At 38.2% G+C, this 19260-nt stretch overlaps 2 protein-coding genes across 4 annotated transcripts in view; one reads left to right on the forward strand and one right to left on the reverse strand.

The window, feature by feature from the left end:
• Positions 1-8965, forward strand: part of SLC3A1 (solute carrier family 3 member 1) — a 50689-nt gene extending 41724 nt beyond the window's left edge. Inside the window, exons 9-11 of the mRNA XM_047068333.1 lie at positions 2625-2792; positions 3686-3802; positions 8525-8965. Coding sequence (XP_046924289.1) covers positions 2625-2792; positions 3686-3802; positions 8525-8965 — 726 coding nt within the window. The remainder of the gene's footprint in view (positions 1-2624; positions 2793-3685; positions 3803-8524) is intronic.
• PREPL (prolyl endopeptidase like) overlaps positions 7098-19260 on the reverse strand; it is a 58164-nt gene continuing 46001 nt past the window's right edge. For all 3 annotated transcript variants that reach the window (XM_047068331.1, XM_047068330.1, XM_047068329.1), the window contains 6 exons: positions 17917-18092; positions 14685-14901; positions 11515-11664; positions 10997-11120; positions 10103-10176; positions 7098-9728 (listed from right to left, as the gene is read on the reverse strand). In XM_047068331.1, the coding sequence (XP_046924287.1) occupies positions 9639-9728; positions 10103-10176; positions 10997-11120; positions 11515-11664; positions 14685-14901; positions 17917-18092 (831 nt within the window). In that variant the 3' untranslated portion in view covers positions 7098-9638. The remainder of the gene's footprint in view (positions 9729-10102; positions 10177-10996; positions 11121-11514; positions 11665-14684; positions 14902-17916; positions 18093-19260) is intronic.

The raw sequence follows: 19260 nt of genomic DNA on the forward strand, positions 1-19260 counted from the left end.
GGGAGCCAGGCCTATCCCAGCTTCTGACCAGGTTTTTGTCATTTTTCTTCATTCTTTTTCTTCTGGTTCTCAGACTAGATAATCTTGATCGGTCTTCGAGTTTGCTGATTTCTCTGTCCGTTCAAATCTGTCCAGCCCGTCTCAATGAATTTTTCCTTTCAGTGCTCATACTTTTCAACTCTGAAATTTCTTTCCGGTTCTTTCTTTTATCCTTTTTATTGACAGTATCTATTTGATGAGACACTGTCCTCACACTTTTCTTTGAACATATGGATAGCAGTTGACTTAAATGTCTCTGTCTGCTAGGCCAGTGTTTCTTCATCCACATTTTCTATTGACTGCTTTTTCTATTACGGGTTGTATTTTCCTGTTTTCTTTGCATTCCTTTTTATTGTTGAAAACTGGATATTTTAAATAATGTAGTAATGTAGGAAAACCCCTTCTCTCTTCCCTGGTGTTTATTGTTGCTGTTTCTTTAGTGACTTCCCTGGATTAATTTTGTAAAATCTGTACTCTTTGTTGGGTGTGGCCGCTGAAGTGTCTGCTTGGTCAGATTATCAACTAATGATTTGAAGAGATTCCTGAAATACGGTGAACCATGAAGTCTCCCAGCCTTTGCTGAGGGACTGTGTGTGTTGGGGTGTGCTTTCAACACTTTGGCAGGCAGTTGGTAGTTCTACCTTAGTCTTCACTTTCTGCTTGCACTGAGTTTCAAGGTTAGCCAGAGATGAGAGATTAGAGCCTTCTCAAGTCTTCCCAGGGTATCTGCACATGTTCCAGATTCCAAAAATCTGTCAGAGCCTTTCAAAGGCTCTTATGGTCACCTCATTCCCCAGCTTTTAAGGTTTTTGGTCAGTCTCTGTTTAGCCCCAATTGGCAATACCTCCTCAGGCAGATGTGATGCTAAATAACTGTTGCTGATTATTTCTGGCCAATATCTCAGGGATAGGGCATCTTTCTAATTAAAAAAAAAAAAAAATCCAACTACAAGCGAGTGCTAGAAAGGTCAAATTGTGACAGTTCTCTAAATGGAGCTTTTGGTGAACTCTAAACCTATTCTGCCCACCGTCCCCCCCCCCCCCCCGCCCCCCACTACCCGGTAGCTCCTGGTTTTCACAGCTACAGTAGTTGCTAGACTGAGGTTTTCAAGGCTATCATAGATCCAGGACCAGTTAAAATGACACAAAGCTTGCTGTTTTTCTTGAGTAAATACTTCTTAAGATTACTGAAGGCCTTTAGCTAGTTTCCAGAGTTCTGAAACAGCGGATTTTGTTTTTGCCAGCATTCTCAAGATTTTGGAGGTCTTTCCTCCACCATTCCACAAGGGCCCCCTCTATTTTATAATGGAGTTTTAGCACTTGTATTTTTCATATACTGAGAGTCTCCATTAGCTTAGGTGACTGGGATCTCTCTCAGCCTATGAGAGGCCCCAATCTCTGTCCACTGCTGTGAACTACCTGCGGAAATATTTCTTGATTTCAGTCCTGAAATTGAAAGTGCCCTAAGTCCAGAAAGTTTGAGAAACCATAGGGTTTCTTATCAAATGCTCTCGAGATAATGAAAATAAACAGAGGTGATATTTGACTTTTCTGACCATAAAAATAGAGAAATAATATACAGTGGTCTACAAAAAGGTAACTGTAGATAGTTTTTAGTACATCTAAAAAAAAAAAAAACTCCTTTTTTCGTGAACTGTAACAACCAAGTTCTTATTCTTAGACTCAAACTCAAAGGCTGGTTTTGCATTATACCCTAATTTGAATAAGTGATATAACGTCTCAGAGCTTGTCGTTTCATCATTGTACACTGGAGAGAATACCTGACAGGGGAGGAGGGCAAGAAGATAGAAGGTAGGTGGGAAAGAATTTTTTTTTTAAAAGCTTATTTAAGTAATCTCCACACCCAATGTGGGGCTTGAATTCACCCAGGACCGAGTTGCATGCTCTTCCGACTGAGCCAGCCAGGTACCCCGAAAGTACTTTTTCAATACTAAAAGTCCATGCTCAGTAAATGCACATGAGACCGAGTTGTGGTATATGGAGAGAACTGCTAGGTGATTTAAATAAACTCTTAAGGGCTAGGTAATATATATCATAATATGTAATTAGAGAATTCAGCATAGAAATACCAAATTTAAAAACAGGAAACACATTAGAAAATTTTCTCTTGGACTGTGTACATTTCTCTATAAAAGTTGATTTATCTTTAAAATTTGTTTTGAATAGTTCAAGTCACACACACACACCAGAAACTGCTCCTACCCCTCCCACCTGTTCCCTCCTTGTTGTACCCTCAATGGGGTAAACATTTTTGTTTCCTGTCCCTATTCTCTCATCCAAATGTGTGAAAATATTAACATGCACCCTCGTACACTTTATCACATTTGCAACATCACTGCGAAGTAAATTGTTAACACCATTCTGTTGATCATAATGGCCAAGACAGTAAATTGGTCAGTTACACAGCAAGTAGCAAGCAGCGTTGGTACTCAAAGCCAGGCTTGCTGATACCATGGTACTCACAGCTAACTTTGTTTTTCTGCCTGATGAACTTTTTGTGCAATAGGGTAAGTTTTCCAGACAACTGTATATTAAGCTACGTCCTTAAAAATATCTGCCTTTCAGATCGGTGGACCGGACCGTGCCCGGCTGACTTCTCGTTTGGGGGCAGAATATGTCAACATCATGAACATGCTTGTTTTCACACTCCCTGGAACCCCCATAACTTACTATGGGGAAGAAATAGGAATGAGAAATATTTTAGTCACAAATCTCAACGAAAGCTATGACGTGGTAAGTTAATATAATCTAACTACATGAAACTAGAGAATTTACTTCTAGTCTACTGATGAAAACGATTATTTTGCTTTCCTTTCGTACTATTAGACAGTCACCTTTCTTTGTTGGGAGCTAAGAATACTGCTTCCTAAGCCGCACAACTGAATTTCTTGTGTAGAGCCCAGGAATCTACATTTTAAAGATGTTTTCCAGCTGATTCGTAGACATACTAGAATTTGAGAACCTGTGTTCTGAGTTGGGAATATTACTCAGTGCCCTCTACCTGGAACACAGAGGTCTGTACTGCTAGATTCTGACCACAGCACAAAGATTCTTCCTTTCATGTTAACAAATGTAATGCACAGCCCCAGACTTGAGTGGTTTTTGTTTGTGAGGCTATGGATCTCAAAATTGTGTTCTTAGGCGAGCCCATAATAATTTGTATGGTTAGCTTGCAGTGTTGGAGATCCAATTTCCCTAATATTTGGTGTACATTTCCTAAATTTGTGTGTGTGTGTTCACGTGCAACAACCAGGCTGAATAAAAGCGGGCAGAATTTAGGCTTACTTGTACATGGGTGCATACCTGAACTCATTGCCACTACACCACAGAACGTGTTGGCAATCGCACATTTTGAAATCCTACGTTACTCATTTTTAGGGAAAAGCTGCAAAGATTCTAAGCATGTATCAAAGTCCAGTTACCATAATCCTATTCAAACTCAAGATGTCACTGTTTTCCAATTAAAAGTGAGAAGCCGGTTTATGTACTGAATGTTGAAGCTTTTTCATTATGAATGCTAATACAAGTACTAAGAAGTACAGGGAATTAAATAATTATGAAGTAAACCATGACCAAATTATATTTTTTTAATAACTACTGTTTTCTCTTTATGGTCTTTGACACAGGATACCCTTTTCTCCAAGTCACCGATGCAGTGGGACAATAGCTCAAATGCTGGTTTTTCTGAAGCCAGTCACACGTGGTTACCCACCAGTTCAGATTACCACACTGTGAATGTTGATGTAAGTATCAATGAAAATGTTATGCTGATTCCAGACATAGGAAATGAGTTTCTGTGCTGACAACGAACAGTCACCCTGAGGGTGCCCAAGACCTTAACTGATGCTCTCTTTAAATTAATCACATAGACTTAGAGTTTTTAAGTGATGTTTTTGTGGAAGTACAGGCTGGTACAGAAGTGCACCATGTGGAGTATCCTATGGAATACACAGCTATTCACTGGAATGACTTTGAGAACTCTGAGCTATTAAGGAGATTTTATGGAGGTCTTTCAGCAAGCCCAGCTATCTGTCCTCCTTTCCCGCCTTTGAAAGGAAGGAAAGAAGATTAAGGATAATTACCTGAAGAAACCAAGATGTAACCAATTCCTAAAAGGAGCTGTTCTCGAAAAGCACACCCTTTGGCTTTTGGCTACACTGTTTTCTATCATCCTGGTGGTCAAGGTTGCCAGATTCAGCTGGAGTTGCTGGAATATACGCATTCCTGTTTAGAAAATCTGTTTGCTCAATTTGGCAAAGGGCTAAGTACATTTCCTTGGACCAGGACACTATGAAATGGCTTCAGGTGGAGTCACGTACTAGTGAAAATGTCATTGTTTAAACCACCTCAGGAGAAGAGAAATTCCTGGCATCCCATGAGACTTAAAAATTTTAAAGCAAAAATCTCACCTTACCCCAATCTACTAAGTATTTTGAAAACAATCTCGTAAGATTTTGAAAAAATTACTGAAGTATAGCTGACACACAATATTATATCAGTTTCAGGTGTACAACACAGTGATGGAACGATTCTGTACATTACTCAGTGCTCATCACAGTAAGTGCAGCCTCCCCAGGTTATTAATCTGTTTTGAGCTTCACGCAAACCCTCCTGTTTCCACAACTGCCTGCTCCAAACTCCACAGAGGCTTCTGGGATAGTATTAGATAGGTCCTTGAAAACAAAAATATGTGTTTTAACATTTGTGTTTGAGAGTAAATGCATCTATTGGTTTTCAATTTGAGTCCAAGAGGTTAAGAAATCCTACATAAAAATATATACCAGAAAGATGAAAAAAGATAAATGCAAATTAAAACAATTTTTTCTATAACATTAACCAAGTCTTTCAAATGATCAGGAGTAATGCTTGGAGGAATGCTAAATCGTAACACAATGTCTCAGGCTAAGCTATTTAATAAAACACATCCATAAGATCCCTAGAGACAGGTAAGAATTTAATTTCTAAAAGAAAGTAAAATCAAGCTTCTCATAATGACTAAAGGCAGACAACCGAAGACAAGGAGTATCAAAATGCAAAAGTAAATGGATCGCCAAGAAAGACACATTTGAGAAAAATTAAGAGGATGGGAGAGAACACCACTCTTAACAGAAAACTGTTAAAGTAGAGGAAATATGGCAAACAGAAGACTTTGTTATTGTTATACTGTCTTATGGAGTCTCTTGATTCTCTTAAAAAAGGAATCAGAGGGGAGCCTGGCTGGCTCAGTGGGTGGAGCATGCGTCTCTTGATCCTTGGGGTTCTGAGTTTGAGCTCCACGTGGGGTGTACAGGTGATTTAAATAAGTAAAACTTAAAAAAAAGTGATTAGAGCGTGTAGGTACGTAAAACATTGTGAAAGACTGAAACAAATTCTAATTAGGGTGCTGGAAAACTGATTCAGAGACTTCTCCCAGAATGCACTGAAAAAAGGCAAATAACACTATGAAGAGAAAATTTTTGATATGCAATCAATCTAGAAATTGCAACATGAAATTCTAGAAGAGAACAGAAACCAGAGGGAACTATATATTCAAAGAAAAATGGCAAGAATAAAGAAAAAAAGTCTAAAAATATGCGGAAACCAAAACCAAACTGCAAAACAGACTGCCCAAGCAAAGGACTGAGAACTGGACTTGCTTAAGCGGATCCTAGAACATATCAGAACTTCAATCTTTAACGCTATGATGGAAACTTGATTCTAAACCTACAATCTTATATCCACTCAAACTAGCGTTCATGAATATAGACTTGGAAAAGCATGCACCCCAATTTTACCATAAATAGCCAGCTTGTGAGAGAATAATCAGGGACTGAAACAAAACAAAAAGATGAATCTAAAAGAAAGACAGGATGTGGGGTGCCTGGCTGGCTCAGTCAGTAGAGCATGTGACTCCTGATCTTGGGGTTTTAAGTTGAAGCCCCACGTTGGGTATAAAGATTAAAGATAAAAAAATGTTAAAAAAATAATACATGATGTATAAAACACAGTAAGGAAAGGAATCAACAGAACTTAAGGATATTTTTTTGGTACATAATGTAAAGTAAGGTTAGTAAGATATTCTGGAACAAAAATCTTAGTGATTGATTTCTATATGGGAAGTGGCAGCAGGGAAGGGGAGAGAAAAGACAGAGAATGTGTGAGCGAGCAGGCTAAAGCACTCTTTTCAGGGCATGGAAACGGAGTAACTCAACTAAACAATGCAGAATTCACTTCCTGTGGCACACTAGCATGCTTCAAGTGCAGAGCAGCTGGGGGCTACCACTTTAGTACAGATATAGAAACTTCCAGCACTGCAGAAGTTCTGCTGGATGGCACTGCTCCGGATGTTGAGAAAAGTATATTTTAAAACAGGCATTACAATTTTAAGAGTGTCATTTTCAAAGAATAGAAGGAAAAATATTACATCAAAACAACCGATGTAAAAAGGATGAAAACAATAGTACAAATATAAATAAAAAATAAAATAAGGCTGTAGGAGTGTGTCCAAACACATGGCAATCACCAATATAAATGGGTCAAATTCACCTATTAAAAGATAAAAACTCTCAGATTAAGGTAAAGAGACAAAATCCAATATAGAGACATTGCTAAAACAAAAAACGCACATATAACCTTTGACTTAGTAATTTCATTCCGAGAATACTTACATATGTGGAAAATGATAAATATTCAAGGATCTCCACTGGAAATGATTTAAATATTTTATCAAGATAATTAATTATGGTTGACTTATACAATGGACTAGTATGCAGCTTTTAGAAAGAATGCACTGGTATCATGAGACCATCTCTACCCTGTACTAAGAAACAGAGTCCATTATGGTAGCATGCCTCCACTTGTATAGAGAAAAAGTATATCTACATCTGTTTGCAAAGGCACAGGATGTAGCATAAACAGCAATAGTGTCTGTTTCTGAGACAAAAGGTGAAAAGCGAGGGGATGGTGTTAGGAAAAACCTTATTTTATATATTCCTCTTATAAATGAATTTTATACTGTGTGCATGCATTTCCTATTTAAAAAAAATAAAGTTACAAAAAACAGGTGTGGAAATATTTAATAGCAGACAAAATAGAATTCAATATGAAAAGCATTATGAGACCAATGTGATTTTCAAAAACTGTTAAAGAACATTCCACTACAAGTCATGATCTATGCATCTAACAATAGCGTCCAAATATATAAAACAAGTACTATGAGAAATGCCAAGAGAAACTGACAAATCCACAATTACAGAGAGACACTTCAACATACTTCTAGAAAGTAGACACAGATAATAGTTAACACTTATTGGGCACTTCTTATGTGAGTGGCACCGAACTATGCTTTTCCATGCATCATCTAAGGCTATAGAAAATGTTAATAGTAATTTGACAAGTCATATACATATACCATATACATGTACCATAAATACCTTTGTGCCTGATAACAGAGAATAAACATTTTTCAAACATTCAGTAGATGTTCACTGAAGACCACACATTAGGCACCTGCCCCGCAGTAACAACAATAACAGCAATGACAGCCACCACCGCCGCAGTCAACATGGCTGGCAAGAGTCCACGGAAATGAACATTACCACTGATTTGGCAACAGCTCTTATGAAGACTAATTTGGCATTATGTATCAAGTATCCATACTCTCTGACGTAGTAATTGTCTTTCTATCCTAAGTAAATAATCCAAATACGGGAGAGGCACTAAAAATGTGAGAAAATATTAGAAAGCTGAATGCTGAAATGAGAGGGATGGTTTTAAATTTGGTATATCCATTCAACCAAACATTATCCTGTTATTAAAATGACATTTTAACATAATCACAGGAGAAGGCGCTTGAAATTAAATTATATATGTTCTATATAGCTGTGAAATAAACCCCAATCTTCTTTAATGGACACACATTAAAGAAGTATAATTTTTAAACTTTCCCTGTAGGCAGCATTTTGCTTTGCGTCCTTTTTTGCAACTTTCTGTTCACCACTGGCTATGTAAGGAACACGTGTCTGAAGTTAAAGAGACCTCCAAACTATTCTACAAAAGAGAACAGGGAAGCCCTCCCAGTTCATGGCCACAGTGGCAGCCTTTCTTCCAGTTACAATGTAGCATAAAGGGACTGTAGTTAGGCAAGTTAAACACCAGGTAACTTAGACAGGGACATTGTTTTGAGATACCTAAAGTGGAGTCAAATTTGGTCTCTCATAACATCTGGCCAAAATGCGAGCAGAACGCTCTGCACCCAATGACTCCCTGCATTTGCAGTATCTCTCGGTAGTTAAATAAACTACTCTTACCAACCTATCAATACTTACAATTTGGTAGTCATTTTAATGGGCAAAACCGAAGCAAACTTTTTTGGGAAATAAGTTCCTTATCTGATACTAAGACTACTAAAAAAAAAACAAAAAAAAAAACTGCTAACAACTATTTGAGAAGTGAATAGTTAATTTTTTCTTTTTTTTTTTAAATAGGTCCAAAAGACTCAGCCCAGATCAGCACTGAAGTTCTATCAAGAATTAAGTTTGCTTCATGTCAATGAGCTGCTCCTCAGCAGGGGCTGGTTTTGCTATCTGAGGAATAACAGCCACTCTGTCGTGTACACAAGAGAGCTGGATGGCATCGACCGAGTCTTTCTGGTGGTTCTGAATTTTGGAGAATCCTCACCGCTAAATCTAAAGGAAATGGTTCCCAATATTCCCACAAGAGCAAGCATAAGGTTAAGTACCAGTTTTGCCGACAAGGGCGGTGAAGTTGATACGCATGACATTTTACTGGACAAAGGAGAAGGCCTCGTCCTTGAATACAACACGAAGAATCTCCTTCATCACCAAACAGCTTTCAGAGACAGATGTTTTGTTTCTAATCGGGCGTGCTATTCCAGCACATTAAACCTACTGCACAGCTTGTGTTAAAGAGATGAAGACACTGACGTCCTGTTCCCTCCTAAGCATGTGCAGTAACTGCACGCACCATAGACGGCTGGGTAATACAACGTGAATGTAACAGCTTTAGAAAAGGTTCTCAAATGTTTTTTAAAAATAATAAAACTATCGCTTGCAGGAACTTGTAACTTTATTGAGCTAGCCTCAGTGTAAGAGATGATCGGGACACCTGAGGACCCCGGACTAATGAATTCTAATGTGAAGAATGTTACCTCTTTTCATAAAATACAGACGTAGAAATTGGAGGACTTACTGCTGACGTGTCTAAAAGTGTTCATTAGCAAAGAGGCAGGACCTTGATTTGTAAACTTTTCAAAGGAAATGTTAGTTCGGACAGACAGAAACAGAGCTGTTCTGAAGGGGGAGCTGGGAGAGTTGTGTTGTCACCAAACCTTCCTTCACCCTGTCCTCCGTGTCCTTCTGAGGAGCACGGTTTGAAAACCCCTTTCCTAGGTTAAAGGGCACGTGTGCCAAAGGACAGAGCAGTAGAATCAAGTGAGATATACACGAGACAAAATGTGGATGGAGAAGCAAATTTTAAAAAATTACTAACTTAAAAAAAAATCTCACTGTTGCTTACCCAATTGGAAATAAGACTATGAAATATTTCAGTGTGTTTCCAATTCCCATGGAATGCAGCGTTTCAGAATTTTAGGTATTTCTTAAGATTCTCGAAAACACTGGTGCTGTCAAGTCCAAGTTCCTCGTACAAGAATTTAATTTGGGCTGTAATCTAAAAGAAATGCATTTAAAAAAATTAGATAAAGGCCTTTGTGGTAAAACTCGAGGGCTACATCTCTTTGTCTATCCATCTTCACCTAACCACAAAGTCAGCCATTTATGGCAAGTCTACTTTTATTTGGGGACAGAGGCAGAAGGTGCTTCCAAACAGGTAAGATTCCATCACTCTCTTTAACAGCGCTCACTTATCAAGTATAAGAGGGAAACTTTTCTCGACTCAGCATTCTTCCTTCTGCTCTTGGGCCTCAGTCACAGACCAGACAGTGACAAAGCAGCTGTCATAAACTCTGCTGCAACCAATGAAATGGTGACAGTGACAGATCTCTACTTGGGCATCTGTCAACTGAGAGGGGTTTGAAAACATACCTTTTTGTGAGAATCCTCAATCACATGATTGCCTCCAGGCTGAATATCTAACACAACATTGGGGGCCTGGTAGCCTGAAAGAGTTAACATATGCAACAATTAGAAGGTTTGAGATTCATTTCTCCCCTTTCTTCTCAAGTACGCTATTAAAATAATAGCAAAGGAAAAAGGCATAAACTATCACCAAGTAAGAGATGGGAGGGGGCAAGCAGGAAAAGACAAATTTCTGAAACAGAGAAAGCAACAGGAGGATGAGTGGCTGAGGACACTGGATGGAAGAGACTTGTTGGGCCACATGGAGAAGGTTGTGAAGCAAGAGGAAGCCAATGGCCCTGTGGAATCAGAGTCTTATGACCTGGAAACGCCAACTTTTGCAATGTGTAAGTGTGAGGCATGGAGGTGAAAACAAGGTGACTGAAACTTGCATGTGGGTCCCTTTCACCCTGAGCTCAGAGGGTCTTGCTAATAAGGAAGAAAAAGGTAAGAGTTCCTGTGCAATGAAATGGAAAGATCTAGAGGAAATTAACGCAGCTAGTTTGGACACTGAAGCTCCAGAGCAAAAGCTTTTCTAGAAGTTTCCAGGAATAATGGCTCAATTCATATTGTTAAATGAGTGAGTGTTGTATGACAGTATATCTCTAAGTTATACTTTGATGTTTAAATTTATTTTTCTTTGTGCCCTGCCTACCTTATTTTAAGACTGTCCTTTGAAAAAAGGGCAAGTCAGATATAGTTATTAGGTATGCCTCAACTCAGTAGTCGACCCAGGAAAACCAACTGTCCAAACTCACGGGCAGATGATTTGGTCTGTGGCATAAAATGTACTACTCTGAGCAGTATGTGGTAGGTAACAGAACATTTAGCTATGCTCCCTGCTTCCAGGTGGTCTCCTACCTTCACCAGTGTCCTTAGCATGCTCCATAATGGCTTCCTTGAGTTTGTCAGTATAGTTTACAATTCCTTTCAGAGGTACACGCTCATCATTTTCATAAGCTGTGATGTGAATGGAAGGATAATGCTGAAAGAAAATAGATGTACAAGATTTGCATTATTCCTTATGGTCCTTTTCTACCTTATAGGTTATGAAAAATAACTCCATTTTTTTGACCTAAGTGCTAGATAATTTCTTCTCATTTCATATTGAGAGATCTACAGTATCATAGTACTAGACCACTTGCTACCTGGAATACCCTTTTCTTGGCTAGTGAGACCATGACAACATCTAACCTATTCTGAACTATTACATTGAAACAAACATGGAGTATGAGCAGAGATGGCGCTGAAAGTTGTTTGGGTATTATAAGCAGAAACAATCTAAAGCCCTACAAAATTCCGGGTCAGCATGGGTAAATATTCTTTTGATTATCTCTTCTATCATTTTAGGATAGTTTATCAGAACTGTTATTCACTACCTGTGGTTTAATATTTTGATAGGGACAGTAACGTTTTATGTAGTTCTTGTGTTTTTCATCAGATGAAGGATTCCCCCATTCTTCTAATTCTTCTAATGTCAGAGGAAGTGTAGTATCCATCATGGTGTTGAGAACATCCAAGAAAGGTGCCTAAAAAAACAAACAAACAAACAAACAAAAAAACCCCACAAAGCCAAAGAAATTTAAACTTTGACTAACAAATTGGTAACATGAATTTCAGAAAAATATACTTTATGAATATAAATGCTGACATGAGAGAACAAAGGTCAAGAAGTCACGCTGATTCCCAGGAGGCAGACTACTCAGACCTACTCAGTCCTTAACTAGGGCCTGTGATTTATAACTGGCCTTTAAGGTATTCAGAGATATATATATGGGTTTATCTTCTAATTTCACAATTTTTTAGTTTGATGCCTTAGTGTACATTTTATATGAAAGTAATAAATGCTACCCCTTACATCCATTAGGATGGGTACTATTAAAAAGAAACAAAAATAACAAGTGATAACAAGTGTTGGCAAGGATGTGGAGAAATTGGAACCCTTGTGCACTACTGGTGGGAATGTAAAATGGTGCAGATGGTATGCTAGTTTCTCAAAAAATCAAACTTAGAATTACCATATGATCCAGCAAATATATTCCTAGGTAAATCAGAGTCTTGAGGAGTACACCCATAGTCACAGCAGCATTATGCACAACAGCCAAAAGGCGGAAGCAACCCAGTGTCCAATGGTGGATAAACAGGTAAGCAAAATATACACAATGACACAACAGATTATTATTCAGCCTTATAAAGTAAGGAAATTCTGACATATGCTACAATAATGGATGGACCTTGAGGACTTGAGGATATCTCTAAGTGAAATAAGTCAGTTACAAAAAGACAAATATGTACGAGTGGTGGTTCTGAGGGGAAGGGGGGAACTGGGGAGTTGCTATTCAATGAGTGTAGAGTTTTGGCTTTGCGAGGTGGAAAGAGTTCTGGAGACTGGTTCCACAACAATGTGAACATACTGGACACTACTGAACTATACATGTAAAAATAGTTAAGATGGTAAATTTTGTTATTTTATCACCATTAAAAATTATTAAAAAAAAAACCCAACACATGAGTAAGCCCTACTTTATCAGTTGGACATTTTACCTTAAAATATGGGTAATAAATGTTGATTGAAGAAAGTCTAGATAGTATCCAAATTGAAATAAGAAAAAAACCACTCACTGGCTTATAACTAGTATTAAAACATTTAGTAAAATGGCAGCTGCTTTTTTTCACCTAGCTTATAGTATTCTGTTAACATGCTTTTCAGCTTTCTCTTGTATTGGCATTAACCTAGTAGGCAAATGCAATTCCTTCCAGCTGCCTAGAATCTGAACTCCTTTTTTGCATTTAGACTATCCCTAACCTTATGAGGCAAAGCCTGCCTCTCACTACGGAGGTACTAAATGCCCCGTATTCCCTTTCTTAGTTTCCCCTGCAGTTGTGGAGTATAACTACATGGCCTGGGTCTACCAAATCAGACATAATGCGCTCCAAACTTTGAATGGCAAGTTAGTGACTCAAAGAAGTAGGGACCATAGAGAATTTCCTCTGGCAAACGTGCCACATTTATATTGAGATTTTAGAAGCAGCACTGGCAGTATGAGGGGACTTGTATGCAGCAGTGGTGGCAGTGATAGCTTCACTGGGGCAGTTTTATGGTGTATTTTGGACATGTTTCTGGCTGTGTAGCCTCTAAGACTGGTACTATACCTGCTCCTCCCCACTACCTTTTAAAAAATCCCTTTTCTGCTTAAAGCAGAGCTGGTATTTGGTACTTCTAATTAAAACTATGAATTCTCTATTGTTGGATATTTACAGGTTGACTCTAATGAGCAACGTGGGATGAATATTCATATACTTTTTGATTATTTCCTTTCTAATTTCTAAAAGTCACAGACCAGTTGTATTTTCTTTATATTGTAAATAGCTTTGCTATTATTATCTTTGTATATAGATCTCCCCCCTCTATATTTAGCATTTCTACTTAAAAAAGTAGATTTACAGATGAGGATTATTTAACACTTATTTACAAGTCCACAGTGTATATACCCCCATCCTCAAAATAAAAGAAACCTGAAAATAATATGCTCTCTCCATCCCAGTCATTATTTTCTAGAGTACCTAACCAGAAGCACAGTGATGAAGGTGAAATGAGCTGCTTTAATAGAACGTCATAATTTTGGACACCAGGAAGACTATACAGTTGCCCCTTGAGTGACATAGGTTCAAACTATGCAAGTCCACTTACATCTGGATTTTTTCAATAGATATACACACAGTACTGTACATTTTTTTCTCTTCCTTATGATCTTAATAACATTTTCTTATCTCTAACTTATTGTAAGAACATAGTATGTGATACATAGAATATACAAAACATGTTAATCGACTGCTTACGTTATTGGTAAAGTTTCTGCTCAACAGGAGGCTATTTGCAGTTAAGTTTTTGGGGAGTCCAAAGTTTATCATGGGTTTCTGACTGCACGGGGATGGGGATGGGTCTGTGCCCCTGGCCCCCATGTTGTTCAAAGGTCAACTGTAGAGACTTTTAAGAATAAAGCAAGATATTTCAATCAAAGTACAGAAAAACTACCCCTTAAAGACCTTTAAGAATGGAGTATCTAAAAAACAGAGAGCCCCTACATCCAGGACTAAAAGGTTGATGGGCAGCACAGGCAACGGATTTCATGAATTCCAGAGTCACAGTGTGCTCTGCCTGAGTCCCTGGAACTGGTGAGTCATATATTCTTTGCCTCTTTTCTACCAACTCTACATGTTCTTAAAAATAAGAAATGGTCAATGAGGATAGCCATTAATATTCTTCAGTAGAAATTCTCAATGATTAATAAAGAACACTGTCCAGGAAGAAGGGATAAATAAAGGATAAGCAGTTAGATTAAGTTTAGAAGTTCTCCCAGAGCTACAATTCTGTGTTTAAAATTTTAAAGTTTTGTTATACTCCCTATGCTAGTAAATATGTTAGCAACTTCTTTAAAAATATTTGAGAGAGAGAAATGTGAAAAGATATAACAAATATTTTTTATAGAGCATCCTAGGGCTTTCCCACTTTCCCACTTTGTAAATAGAAGAGACAAAGTATACTCACCTCCAAAGTCACAGCTCTTAGGAGCTCTGGATTAGAATTACACAATGCTCCCACAAGCACCCCTCCAGCACTGAAAGCAGTCAAGGCTGTTAGACTTGGCTGAGAAAAGCCTTGGCCATGAAGCGTCTTAATGCAAGCCTCTAAGTCAGCAAGGCCATTGAGTTTTTTAGTTAGACGGCCATCAGCGTGCCATTGGAGGCCTAACTCACCACCACCCCTGAAATTAAAGGGCAAAAAAATTTTTTAGTGGGAAAAAAATATTAATGATATATTTCAGGGTCAGCAAACAATAGCCGGTGGGCAACAACCACCTGGAGGCCTATTTTTTTTTTTTTTTTTTAAATGGCGTTTAGAGCTAAGAATGGTTTATTTTTAAAGGTTGGGAGAAAAAACAATAACAAAAAACAATGAGGAATATACAACAGAGACCATAGGTGGCCTACAAAGCCTGAAATATTTACTATTTAGTTTTTCAGAGAAAGGGTTTGTGAATCCCTGATAAGAGACCGTCAAAAATGGGTTCAACAAATATGTTTTTATAAAAAAATAAGAGTCATTTGTCATTTTCTCTTTTCCGCTCACTCATTCACTCATTCATTCATTCAAAGTAAGCTCTATGCCCAACATGAGGCTTAAACTCATGACCCAAGGATCAATAAACTCAGCATGCTCTAAACCAGTCAGGTCTCCCTCAACAAATATGTTTTGAGTTGCTGCTTCTGCTTCTCAGGTATTGTGCTAAATGCTGGCCTTAAAAATATAAAAAAGCAAAAGGTCCTCAGATGACTGTACACCCAGAGCTGAGAATCATTAGGTTAAATGATACAAGATTACAAATAAACTTTCTTAAAAAAATTTTTTTTAATGTTTACTTATTTTTGAGAGACAGAGCACAAGTGGGGGAGGGGCGGAGAGAGAGGGAGACACAGAATCTGAAGCAGGCTCCAGGCTCTGAGCACAGAGCCCGACACGGGGCTCGAAGCCCACAAACCGTGAAATCATGACCTGAGCCGAAGTCAGACACTTAACTGACTGAACCACCCAGGCGCCCCACAAATAAACTTTCTTTAAAAAAAAAATCTACACACACACACACGCAAAAATCTCCTGCCTGAAGATCATAATTTTGGGGGGAAAGAAAACAGCTGCCAAGCATGTGGTTGCTGCTTTCACACAAGTGTACTGCAGGTTATCACAGAAACAGTAGAAAGAACAGCCACTTATTAGGTTAGGGGTATATACTTCTTAAATGCTTAAGAAGGAGAGGATACCTAATCCGAGTCTTGGAGGAAGAATATGAAAATATGAGACGCACAAAGAAAGGGAAAACATCAAGACACAGCATGTGCAAAGGCAGAGAGGAGAAAGTGTCATCTGAAAGGATGTAACAGGGCTGGAGTGCAGGGTGTGTCTGGGCAGTAATGAAAGATCTCACTACAGAGATAAGCCAGATCATTAGGATGTTAAATACTATAAGTAAGGAGTTTGGATTTTATTTTGGAGATAGGGAGATGGAGAAGGATTTTAAACAGAAACATAAAATATTATTTGTGTCTTGAAAACAGCTAAAATAAAATGAAGTCAGAGTACACAGACTGGTACATGAATTCTAAAAATCTGGTGCAACCACAAAGGAAACAATCAACAAAACTAAAAGGCAACTGATGGAATGGGATACTTGCAAATCACATATCGGATAAAGGGCTAGTATCCAAAACCTATGAAGAACTCACAAAACTCCACACCCGAAAAGCAAATAAGGCAGTGAAGAAATGGGCAGAAGACATGAATAGATACTTTTCTAAAGAAAACATCCAGATGGCCAACAGGCACATGAAAACATGCTCAACGTCATTCCTCATTAGGGAAATACAAATCAAAACCACACTGAGATACCACCTCACGCCAGAGTGGCTAAAATGAACAAATCAGGAGACTATAGATGCTGGCGAGGATGTGGAGAAACGGGAACCCTCTTGCACGGTTGGTGGGAATGCAAGCTGGTGCAGCTGCTCTGGAAAACAGTGTGGAGGTTCCTCAAAAAATTAAAAATAGATCTATCCTATGACCCAGCAATAGCACTGCTAGGAATTTACCCAAGGGATATAGGAGTGCTGATGCATAGGGGCACTTGTACCCCAATGTTTACAGCAGCACTTTCAACAATAGCCAAATTATGGAAACAGCCTAAATGTCTATCAACTGACAAAGAAAGAAGATAATGGTTTATATATATACAATGGAATACTATTTGGCAATGAGAAAGAATGAAATCTGGCCATTTGTTGCAACATGGATGGAACTGGAGAGTATTATGCTAAGTGAAAAAAAAGTCAGGCAGAGAAAGACAGATACCATATGTTTTCACTGATATGTGGATCCTGAGAAACTTAACAGAAGACCATGGGGGAGAGGAAGGGGGGAAAAAGTTACAGAGAGGGAGGGAGGCAAACCATAAGAGACTCTTGGATATTGAGAACAAAGTGAGGGTTGATGGGGGGTGGGGGAGAGGGGAGAGGGGTGACGGGCATTGAGGAGGGCACCTTTTGGGATGAGCACTGGGTAAACCAATTTGACAATAAATTATATATAAAAAAAAAAAAAGAAAAAGAATAGCTTATTCATAGACTTAATTTCAAAATGTGTTAAATACTTGCTATTCTAAAGTGATCATCAAAGCTGTCGCTTGTTTTACTGTTATTTACCATATACCTACTGCTTTGCTTTCAGGTCTCATTTTTTTTTTTTTTTTTTTTAAATTTTTTTTTTTTTTTTCAACGTTTATTTATTTTTGGGACAGAGAGAGACAGAGCATGAACGGGGGAGGGGCAGAGAGAGAGGGAGACACAGAATCGGAAACAGGCTCCAGGCTCTGAGCCATCAGCCCAGAGCCTGACGCGGGGCTCGAACTCACAGACCGCGAGATCGTGACCTGGTTGAAGTCGGACGCTTAACCGACTGCGCCACCCAGGCGCCCCATCATTTTTGCCCAAAGTAAAGAGGTCTCAATAGAATTTAAAAAAAAAAAAAAAAAAATCTGGTGCAAGATCCTAAAAATCTACCCTTTTGCTTTCCGGATTAACTAGTCTGTTAAATCAGCTTCTATCAGCACATGTTTAGGAATACATAAATTCAACAACACAAATGAGAAAATAAACTTTCCTCCCTGATATAGCATTGTTCTGGACATCTGTCACAACACTCATGTGCCAGGTAAAATGTGTTGACTCACCGAACGTGGCAATATGCTAATATCCATCCATCATCCACCAACACCCGTCTTTCAGGTCTGAAATTCATTTTTAAGTCCATTCCGTAAGCTCCATATACATGTACCAGGAGAGGTTTCTTCTGCAAGTCCTCAGAATCCGTTTTGTGGAAAATAGTCATTGGCACTGATTTTCCATCCTGGAAATGAAGAGTTACTACGTAATGTAAATAAAAGTTTTTTAAAACAGTTTATCCCTAATTTTATGCATTGCTTACTGATGTTGAATACAAACTTCATTTAATTGAGACAACGGAGGGGCTCCTGGCTGGCTCACTCGGTGGAGCATGTGACTCTTAAGAGTTGTGAGTTCAAGCCTCACATTGGGTATAGAAATTACTTAAAAAAAAAAAAAAGGACAACAGAGTTATGGTTAAGGTCTTTAAAAATACATCATGGTTCATCCCCATTTTTAGCTATTCTGCTGACCCATAATGCTAACTAGAAAAGAGCAGCAAAACTCAGGCTTGAAAACATTTTATGAAATGCAGCTTTCCAAGACAGTGAAGTGATTTTAAAGAGTTCTTTACTACCTACTATTACTGTAATTTTTTTCTTTCAAGATTAAGTCAAAATATAGCTACCAAAATTAGACGTACTAGCATAATTTCCCCACACCTATGGCTAGATACTGACATTTCACATCTTTGTGTATTTACAAATAGGCTGACTAAAGAAGTTTTAACTGCTCAATTTTCTGTCCTCTATAGGCAGAATCCTCAACCATTAAGCGCCAGAATTTCACTTAGTTTCACTGTTCTTTCCACTTAGGATATGATAACTACAACATTTTGATGGATTGGTATATGGTATAGTTACACATTTCTAAAGCAAAACAAAGCCTAAAAATATATATTTTTTTCTTTTCTTTTTGAGTGTAAGAGGGGGAGGGGCAGAGAGAGAGACGGGAACAGGATGTGAAGCCAGCTCTGTGCTGGGAGTGGAGGACCTGATATAGGGCTTGAACTAACGAACCGTGAGATCATTACCTAACCTGAATTCGGATGCTCAACTGACTGAGCTCAACCGACTGCGCCCCTGTAAACATATTCTGTTGACAAAAAACCAAACACAAAAATCTGAAAAGTGATACAATAAATGGTAAACAATAATTATATCTAAGAGGTACAGCAAATGGGACTGAAAAATAGTCATCTAAACTTTGTACATTCTGCATTTTTGTATTTATTCTAAGAAATGTGTATTGCTCTTGTATTATTAAAAAAATACACTTAAAGATTTAAAAGAAAATCAACGAAGAAAAAAATTCATAAAGACAAAAAGGCTGTGTCATAATTCATTACCAAC

The sequence above is a fragment of the Lynx rufus genome, unplaced genomic scaffold (genome assembly GCF_022079265.1).
Source record: "Lynx rufus isolate CCGP_SWC_20201006 ecotype Redwood Valley unplaced genomic scaffold, mLynRuf1.p SCAF_8, whole genome shotgun sequence".
NCBI classification, from domain to species: Eukaryota; Metazoa; Chordata; class Mammalia; order Carnivora; family Felidae; genus Lynx; species Lynx rufus.